At 43.6% G+C, this 9,742-nt stretch overlaps 1 protein-coding gene across 1 annotated transcript; it reads right to left on the bottom strand.

The window, feature by feature from the left end:
* Positions 1-2,454: 2,454 nt before the first annotated feature.
* On the bottom strand, positions 2,455-2,841 carry LOC148802210 (uncharacterized). The gene has a single exon (XM_088897843.1). The coding sequence runs from the start codon at positions 2,839-2,841 to the stop codon at positions 2,455-2,457; it is 387 nt and encodes a 128-aa protein (XP_088753969.1).
* Between the last annotated feature and the right edge of the window lie 6,901 nt (positions 2,842-9,742).

A 9,742-nucleotide genomic window follows, 5' to 3' on the forward strand; every position in this document is an offset into this window, starting at 1 on the left:
GAGGATGTCCATACCCCACTGTGAGAATGGGCACGGGCTGGTGATTGGGTTCAAGGGGACTGTAGGCTGATGATGAAGATTAGAATGTCGCTGAAAACTGTCGCATTTCCAAACTAGTTGGATTGCGTCTTGCTTCATCATCAGCCAAAAGTACCTTGCCAGAGTGCCTTGTGTGCCAGGGTGCGCGCACTGGGGTGGTCTCCTCAGATACCTTTGTGGATCTCCCTGATGACGTAATCTGCCTCGGCTGGGGAGAGACACTTCAGGTAGGGGAGAATGTGCGAGCGGCGGTAGAGCTGACCTTGGATGAGGCAATACTGGGCTGATCTATGCTAGAGTCTCTTTGCTTCTATCTGATCTTCCGCAAGCATGCCTTCTCGGAGGTATTGTGCGATGGGGTTCATCCAGGATGAACCGTGTTGCACCGAAAGGATGAGGAGGGCTGTCAATGCGATGCTCGGCTGAGCCAGCGCGTCTAACCGCACTGTTGCGTCAAGGTTAACTTTTGGGGAGCTAGCTAGCTTTGACAGCGCATTGGCTCGTGTGTTTTCAACTCGAGGAATCTGCTGGATGTTGAAATGCCCAAGCCGGTGGATGAACTCTTGCACCTTCCATAGATAGCTCACCATCGTAGGTGTTCGTGTCTCAAACTAGCTGATGATCTAGTTGAATACCAACTAGGAGTCGTTGAAGGCTTCAATTCTGTGGTCTCCTAGGTCAAAGGCAAGGCGAATTCCCGCGATCAGGGCCTCATACTCAACCTCAATGTTGGACGCTTTAAACTCGAACCTGAGAGCATGCTATGACACCATGTCATCTGGGCCGAGGAGAATGAGGTCGGCCCCGCTGCCTTACTGATTTGATGAGCCATCCACAGGTAGAGTCCATACTTGTTGCAGCGGGGTAGGATCCTCGGCGGTGAATGTACATTCAGCAATGAAGTCGGCCAGGGACTGATCTTTGATCGCAGGCCGAGGTGTGTATTCAATGTCAAACTCACTTAGCTCTATGCTCCACTTGATCAAGTGGCCAGATGCTTTCGGCCTTTGCAGGACCTGCTTGAGCGGCTGGTCGATGAGCACTTGAATGTTGTGGGCTTGTAAGTATGGCCTGAGCTTTCTGGCCGAGGTGTGCCTGGGCCATTTTTTCCAAGTTGGAGTACCGGGTTTCCACACCACTGAGGACTTTGCTGATATAGTAGATCGGCCTCTGTACCCGATCTTCCTCCTTAACTACCACAGAGCTGACGACCTCATTCCCGGTTGAGAGGTAGAGCAATAACTCTTCCCCTTGACTCGGTTTGGTGAGGAGAGGTGGTGAGCTCAGGTACTGCTTCAGCTCTTGAAAGGACCATTCGCATTCCTCGGTCCACTAGAAGTTCTTCGGTCGCTTCGGGGCTTTGAAGAAGGGAAGGCACCGATACACGGATTCGGACATGAATCTGCTGAAGGCGACTACTCTACTGGTGAGTCGTTGCACTTCTTTGTGAGGCTGGGGCGATTGCATGTCGAGGATGGCCTATATTTTCTCTGGATTTGCTTCAATCCCTCTCTATGTCACCATGAACCCTAGGAATTTACCTGAGTCGACCCCGAAAGTGCATTTGGTTGGGTTTAACTTCATCTTATACTTCCTGAGGGTGCCGAAGACTTCCTTTAGGTCAGCAAGGTGGTGCTCGGCCTTCTTGTTGTTCACGAGCATGCCGTTGACGTATGCTTCCACGTTTTTCTTGAGTTGGTCCTTAAATACCTCTTTCACCAGTCGCTGATAGGTGGTGTCGGTGTTCTTGAGGCCAAAGGGCATCACCTTGTAGTAGTATAGGCCGCAGTTGGTGATGAAAGCCGTTTTCTCCTAGTCATCTGTGTGCATTCGAATCTGGTTGTACCCTGAGAAGGCATCCATGAAGCTTAGGAGTTCATGCCCTGCCTTCGTGTCGACAAGCTGATCAATCCTTGGTAGAGGGAAGCTGTCCTTAGGCAGGCTTTGTTTAGGTCGATAAAGTCGATGCATATCCTCCACTTCCCATTGGCCTTCACCATCATCACGTTGTTTAGCCAATCGGGGTATTTGACTTCCCGAATGAAGCCGACATCGAGTAACTTCTGCACTTCATCAATAATCACTTGCCACCATTCTGTAGCGAAGCTTCTCTTCTTTTGCTTGATAGGTTGGTAGCGGGGGTCGGCGTTCAAGCGGTGCGTGATGACTTCAGGGTCAATCCCCGGCATATCCACCACTAACCAAGCAAACACATCGGCGTGATCCCTTAGCAGCTACACAAGCTCTTCCCGGATGTGGTCATCTAAGAGAGCCGACTTGGACCGTCCTCTTAAGGTCTTTTTCGTTGAGCGGCACTTGGATGAGGTCTTCGACAGGTTGGCCACGTTGTGTTCTCACCTCATCTTGCAAATCATAAGCTTCTACCATCAATGTTTCCATGGTCGGGCGTGGTCCTTAACAGGAGAGCAAATAGCACTGTTGTGTAGTTTTTTGGTCTTCACATGCTACCCCTATACCATATTCGGCGGGGAACTTCATGGCAAGGTGAAATGTAGAGACCGTAGCTTGCAAAGCATTAAGGGTCGGCCTACCGAGAATGGTGTTGTACGATGAGGGGCAACGAGCCACAATGAAGTTGACCATTGTCATCGCAGTGATGTCGCTATCTCCGATCAGGAGGGGAAGGGTTATCCTTCCAGTGGGCAAAAGGGACTTCCCAGAGAAGCCCATTAGAGGAGTGTTGACAGGAGTGAGGAGCTCTTTGTCGATGCCAAGCTTCTCAAATGCGTCCTCGAAGAGCACACTGATGGAGCTACCTGTATCAACCAGAATCCGCCGCATCTCGAAGTTGGCAACCTCGGCTTTGATTACCAAGGCGTCGTTGTGCGGGGTCTGAACTCCTTAGAGGTTGTCGCTGCTGAAGGTGATTGACTGGTTGCGCTTCTTCTTGTGTCCCCGGTTGTTGATTTCGCACAGCTGCGCATACTTCTTACGCCCCGAGCTGCTTTCTCCCCTGCGGCGATCCCTCCTGATATCGCATGAATCATACCGGAAGGAGGAGCTCGGGACGGTGGCCTAGCATTCTCCACGTGCTATTCTTCTTGTGCTGGCTACTTACTTTTATCAACGAACCCGCCGAGGTACCCACGCCTGATTAGGCCTTTGATGTGGTTGTGCAGGTCGAAGCAGTTCTCCGTGTCATGACCATGGTACCTATGGAATTCACAGTACTTGTTGTGGTTCCTCTTGTTGCCTTGTGTTTTCATCTTCTCGGGCTAGCGAACGTAACTGCGGCCACGGATTTGCATCAGAACTTCAAACCGCGATGTATTCAGCGGTGTGAAGTTTCGATAGGTCGACGACGATGTCCACAGTTTGTGATCGGGTCGGCGGTCCTGCCTCTTGTGTGTCACGGTCTGATATGTCTGCCTTTCACTCTCTGTGTCTCTCCTCTTTTTATCAGACCTTTCTTCCTCGTCCACAACTGTTGTGCCTCTTCCGCTTTGATGTATTTCTGCGCATGGCTCATTAGTGCGGCTAGGGTCTGTGGAGGGTTTTTTGGGATGGAGAAGTTGAATGGTGAGGGGCGGAGTTCGTGTTGAATAGCGGTGACGGCCACAGACTGATTCAGGTTCCGGACCTGTAGCGCTTCCTTATTGAATCTCGTCAGATAGTCTCTGAGAGATTCTGCCTTCCTCGGTCGTACTTGCATAAGGCTGGCCGAGGTCTTCTAGTGCTTCTGGATCGCCGTGAATTGTTTATGGAATTGGGTTTCCAGCTGCTCCCACGATGCTATGGAACATGGAGGTAGGGAGGAATACCAAGTCAGGGTTGGACCTGTAAGGGTGGCCACTAGGGCTTTGCACATCATGCCCTCAAGAGGATCCATGCAACATCATATGAGCCTTCAACGCCTCAATGTGGTTAGTAGGATCAATATCCCCGTCGTACTTGTCAAGCTGAGGTGCCCACCACCTTGTGGGAGGCACCTCGTCCACAATCACCTAGGTCAACGGTGGTTCCTTAGCGGTTGGCGCGGCTGGCTGCGCAGGCTGATCTACAACCGGCGTCGTGCTTCTCTGGCCTTGGCTGTGCTCCAACTCTTCCAAGCGTTGTCAAATGTCCTGAATTTGTGTGTCTTTGTTATTTGGGATTGCAGTACGCACGACTTTCTCCTTCTTGAGTTGTGCGGAGCGGTCTTTCACTGAGTTGGACTCCGCGACGGAGACCACGTGAGGTGGCATCCGCCTGCCGAACCTCTCTTTAGAGGGGATTCGCGCGCTTTGGTGCGTCCTGCTGTGGTTATTGGGCTCGCGAGAGCGGGCCATGGAAGCAGACCTCCTTGCTGTGTCTTGCTTCACACACTCGGTCGTGCTCCCCTCCTTTCTGGCCGACGCGTTTTGGGGTCCTCGGGATGAGGATCGTCCTTCGTACGTGTCGGGGCATGAGGGGGGACGGCCCGGTTGGGCGGTGCCGCGGATCCTAGTGTCTGCATCATCTCAAAGATCTTATCGACCTTCTCTTGCATTGCTAGAAACTGCACATGATCAACTACGGCTGGAGGTTGTGAAGTTTCTTGATGCGAAGGGCTACGACGCTAAGATTCCCGAGATGTGGATCGGCCTGTTAATCGTTTAGATTGTTTCTTGGGTATCTTGATCGCTTTCTTGATTGCGTGGTGAGGAAAGAAAGATTTTCAGGAAATGTTTTTTGTGCATTTCCCACTGATGGTGCCAATATGATGCTGCTCAATACGAGGTAGTGCACGAAATGAGGAGAGCAACCAGATAGTCCTTGCCAACAGAGCGGTGCCGAGCTACAAGGACGAGGCCGCGCTTCAAGACATGTGATCAAGAAAGAAGAAGTCAGAGGCCCGAGGTGTTATCCTCGGGTAGGCACTCCAACGCTCAAGTCAGTAGGAGGTGATGGATGGTCGGGCCGAGCAATAAGGGTGCTGGTCCAAGCAGAGTAACAGTATGGGTGTGAGAAGTTGGAATCTCTTATCTTGAGTGGGGAATGCCTCTTTATAGCCGAACATCCGTGTCCTGGTCGAATTGGGCTTCTGGGGTTTTGGGGATGAGGTTCTCCATAGAGGTCCTCGGGCTAGAGTCCTATTCCTTAGTGAAATTGTCTTTCCTCTCTCCTCTTATCTGTAGTTGTGTTTATCCGCATTGACGTGTGGCTGATGTAACTGAGGGGATAAGATGGGAGGCACAATAGTAGCGTAGCTTGACCGAACTATCTTGACGTAGTCGGGCTATGCTGTTATGGCCGAGCTATGCTAACGTGGCTGAGTTGACTGAGCAATGATTGGATGGCCACGTATCTCTCAGCACCAACTCAGCCATAACCCAAACATATATTAATCCACGGTGTCAACCAAAGGCCTGAATACTCCTCAATTCCATGAGTTGAGAAGCAGGTCCAACGCTGGACCCAATTAATGGGTTCCACTAAATATAATTATAAAAGTACATTGAATGAGCGTATTGAAGTGTAGATAATTGGTGTGTAAAGTGAAGTACATACACAGCCCATGCCCGGACAACGGGGCTTAATGAACTTGATCATTCTGATTTCTGAGACTAGCAAAGATAGCATAATCGATCCATTAATGTCATGAACGCGGTGCTCAGTTGCTCACTGCTCAGCAACAACAGTCAATTAATGTAGGAATTGCGCGCATCAAAAGTTTTCCAAAAAAACATGGTTATACGATGATCGGTGGAGAAGTTTATAAAGACCAAAGCTTTTTCGATCCATGTCAAGCAATAAAGTTGAGGCCTCTGTAAAAATATGTAATGCAATTAATGGCCATGGGGAGTTAAAAGCCAAACAAATCTATCAGACATCTAAATATATATATGAGTTCTGAACATGAGAGATGAGGCCTCTGTAAAACATAATCGACAGTATCCTTCCACCTCATCACTAATTAATAAGTTATCTATAAATGCAGATGCAGCTACTTTCAATCACTTACTGGGAACTGAGACCAACAGGCAGCCATGAATCCACATCCCACCCATTGTCAATCACTATACTTCAGCATTCAGCATTCTAGTTCCTATGTAAAGTCCTTGATACATTATTTTTTCCGGGTTGGGAAATCCATGCTTTGCCATGACAAGTATCATATAATGTGGGGTCTGTGTTTCTTAGTTTGGGTACATTAAGTACATCTTATTTATTAGTATGATTCTCCTCATAGCTTTGTCTAATAAATATTACATTGAATACTGTTATTTATTAATTTATTATAGTTTTTCCATATTCCCTTCAAATCCTCATCCTCATCAACTTCCCCTTGCTAGCTCTATGTTATTACTTATTAGAGTGGATAAGTATTGTATAGTTTTATAAAAACCCATTTCTAGGCTTCTTGCATATAGAGAAGGTGATTCAGATTAGGTGATGTTTGGTATCAATGATGATATCTCACATCTTATTTTTCAAACAAATAAGTGATTACTGTGGAATCAGTGATTTTCTAAAAAATCATAATTTTTTGTTGTTTGGTATCACTTTTATTATGTATCCCGATTTTTTTAAATTCGGTTATGAATTTATTTGGCAGTGATTCTAAAGGGTATTTTTTTTTAAGTGGAGTTATTATTCAGTGTACTGTACTCACATGTTTTAGATACCATGTAATGGCCTGAAAGATAAATTCATATCAAACGGTCTAAGATATCACATACAACTGTAGAGATTGCAAACATTTCTAAAAAATGATAGCATTAAATGCATAAAAATATCACAAAGAAAAAAAAATCAACATGTCTTAGCATGAAGTGACATATCCATTGATTTGTGAAGCACCAGATCACACTGACTCCACTTTACACATAGGATGCCATGTCATCCCAAAGATAAAAAGGAATCAGCTAGAAATCGGGGAATCATGCACCAAAAAATGGTGATCCCTCCTTTAGGCCTGATTTCAGGAATTTTTTTTTCAATGATTTTCCAAACAATCAAGAAAATCAGTTAAAAAAATCGACATTCTAGTGGGTGTTTGGCATCAATGCCGTTTTTTGAGAAAATGGATAGAAAATGGTGCCACATAGGCACTACATAAGAGAAAGTGGTGTTTCAGACAACATCCTCTTATTTGGTACCATTTCTCTAGAAAAAATGTTATTCCAAACTATGCTTTGGAAATCAAGAAAGTGTGGTCTGGAACAATGCCAAATTCATTGTTTTCTAAGAAAATGGTGTATTACTGCCAACGATGCAACAATATAGCATCAATGTGGCTGTAAAAAAAAAAATATATATATATATATATATATATAAATAATATAGACCATGTTAAAAACATAGCTGATAGCAGTGATACCAAACAAAACTAGTGCTGCTTTCTTAGAAAACAGCCCATATAACAACACCTGTTTCAAACAAAAAATAATCACCATCTTCTCACAAAACGATGTAATGTTCCCAGCACCCATGCCAAACACCTACCTAAAGAATTGCCGACGTGGATCCAAACATCTCCAAAGTGTGACTGTCAGTCAGTCATCAATCTTATGATCAGAAAATCCGTAAAAAAGAATCTTATGATCAGAAAATCCTTAAAAAATAATCTTATGATCAGAAGAGATATGTCCTCTCTCCCTGGAGAATTCAGAATATTATTGCAGACGCCCATTGTATTATTGCACCTGTACAGAGACTTCTTTGAGATTCTTTTTATTCATAGGCAGTTTTAATTTTATTGTTCATGTCTTAACTTCTAAATTACCATCTAATTGGTGCTGTGATGCTTTTGTTTAATGCATTGAAATTTAGTAGCTAAAAGAATAATAAATATATATTCTACCCCTATAAACCTTTTTTATCGCTCTTTCTTGTAGCCTAATATATGGGCTATATATAGATTCAATGGTTAAACATATTCTACAGGGCCCATTAATTGGTGACAGAGCTATGTATTAGGGTCAATTTTCTGGCTTTGCCTGTGGGGCATTTATATTCATACAAAAAATATGTATTTTGTAGCCAGCGCCTACCCCAGCTCTAAAATCCCGGTCTCATCAAAACCAGGTTTTATTTATTTATTTATTTTTGATAAAAAAGATCATCACAAAGTTACTTTACAACCTTTCTTAATTTTTTTTTCTATGATTGCAAATGATATCTATTTTTCACCAACTGTTGGTTGGTTCTCTTGTTGTTTATAGCGGAGACCTGGCCTTCGCCAGCAGAGTTGGGGATTATGGGTTTAGTGAACAGGCTACCCCCATTGTATATATGGTTTCATGAAGCAAATAAAAAGCATCCACAAAATTGAAATCAAATTTGATATATTTTATTTAATAATTAATTCAATGAGCATGAGTGAATCCAATCCAATATAATCTGATATATTGTTTATATCAGTAAAATTGGTTTGAATGTTGTAAATGTGTATTGAGAATATTTCCCGATGATAATATCAAAAATAATGATATCATCATGGGAGATGTTCCTAGTACGGGGATGTGCTGTATGACATTGTGAGAGACAATCTTATGGGGGCTGATTTGAACTCTCATGAATCATAATATCAAATTTATTTTTAATTCATTTTAGTAGTAATATATAATATATTTTTATCATTTTAGCTTAATTTATTAATTGTTAATGTTATACAGGATTAATTGCAATCCAGATAATATATATGAATCTAATTATATACAATTTGATCTTATCCGTTTGCAACCCTAATGTCCTAACTCCTAACTCAATAAAAGAAACAATACAAAAAATGTGACTTCAAATCAGCCCCCCACAACGTCTCACAACACATCTCCGTCGAGTATTGGGAACATCTCCCGATGATAACATCATCATTTTAAGTATTATCATCGGGAGATATTCCCAATACATGACAGAAATGTACTGTGAGACGTTTGTGAGGGGCTGATTTGATCTCAAAAAACGTAAAGTTATATCGTGTGGTCTTATTGATTTACAATGTCCGAATGCAAATGAAGCCAGCTCATGACTCATGATTAATAAAAGTTGTTCAATATGAAATGCAATTTACCTTTAAAAAAAACATTTTAGTAATGGGTCTCAAACAATATGGAAAATCAATCTTTTCCATATCATATTATAATGGGTCTCAAATAATATTATGATTCCAATTTATCTTTTACATATCATAGTGAGAAAATCTATAATATGAAAAAGATATGATATGGAAAGAATTTTGATCAATCAAAACTCAAACATAGATTTTAATAAATAACACCTGATTAGCTGTCACATTTATGATTCCGGTTTATTGGTCGGTGTGATATCATATATTTTTCATAGTCTAACCCGAATATAACTTCCCCGTATCGAGTACGGATTAATTATCCAGTGAACTACCTTCAGGCTTCAATGCGCTTCTTCATGTGAGGGCCCGCCCGCCCGCCGGTGCATGGTTGAATAGCTAAGGGATCGGTGGATGACGTGGACCAATGGGAGGTTGATCTGTACACAGGACCTAGAGTTTTTGCATCCTGCAGTGAGTACACTTGATTAGGCTACTACTATTTGTGATGAAAGGTTGCACCCATGTTACGGGCCCACAAATTTCCTGATGGTCAGTGTATGATGCATTCGTGGATAATTACCAGTTGACTAACTCGTATCGTAGCATTATCTGTTTTTTTGTTAAATTCAGGAAAAGGTGAAGGATAATCGTTGACTTGACACTATCTTCTGCTAATCCGCCTAATAAAAAGAGTGCGTAACTTAAAACGGC

This window comes from Nelumbo nucifera, chromosome 2 (assembly GCF_055504915.1).
Source record: "Nelumbo nucifera cultivar China Antique chromosome 2, China Antique-T2T, whole genome shotgun sequence".
NCBI classification, from domain to species: domain Eukaryota; kingdom Viridiplantae; phylum Streptophyta; class Magnoliopsida; order Proteales; family Nelumbonaceae; genus Nelumbo; species Nelumbo nucifera.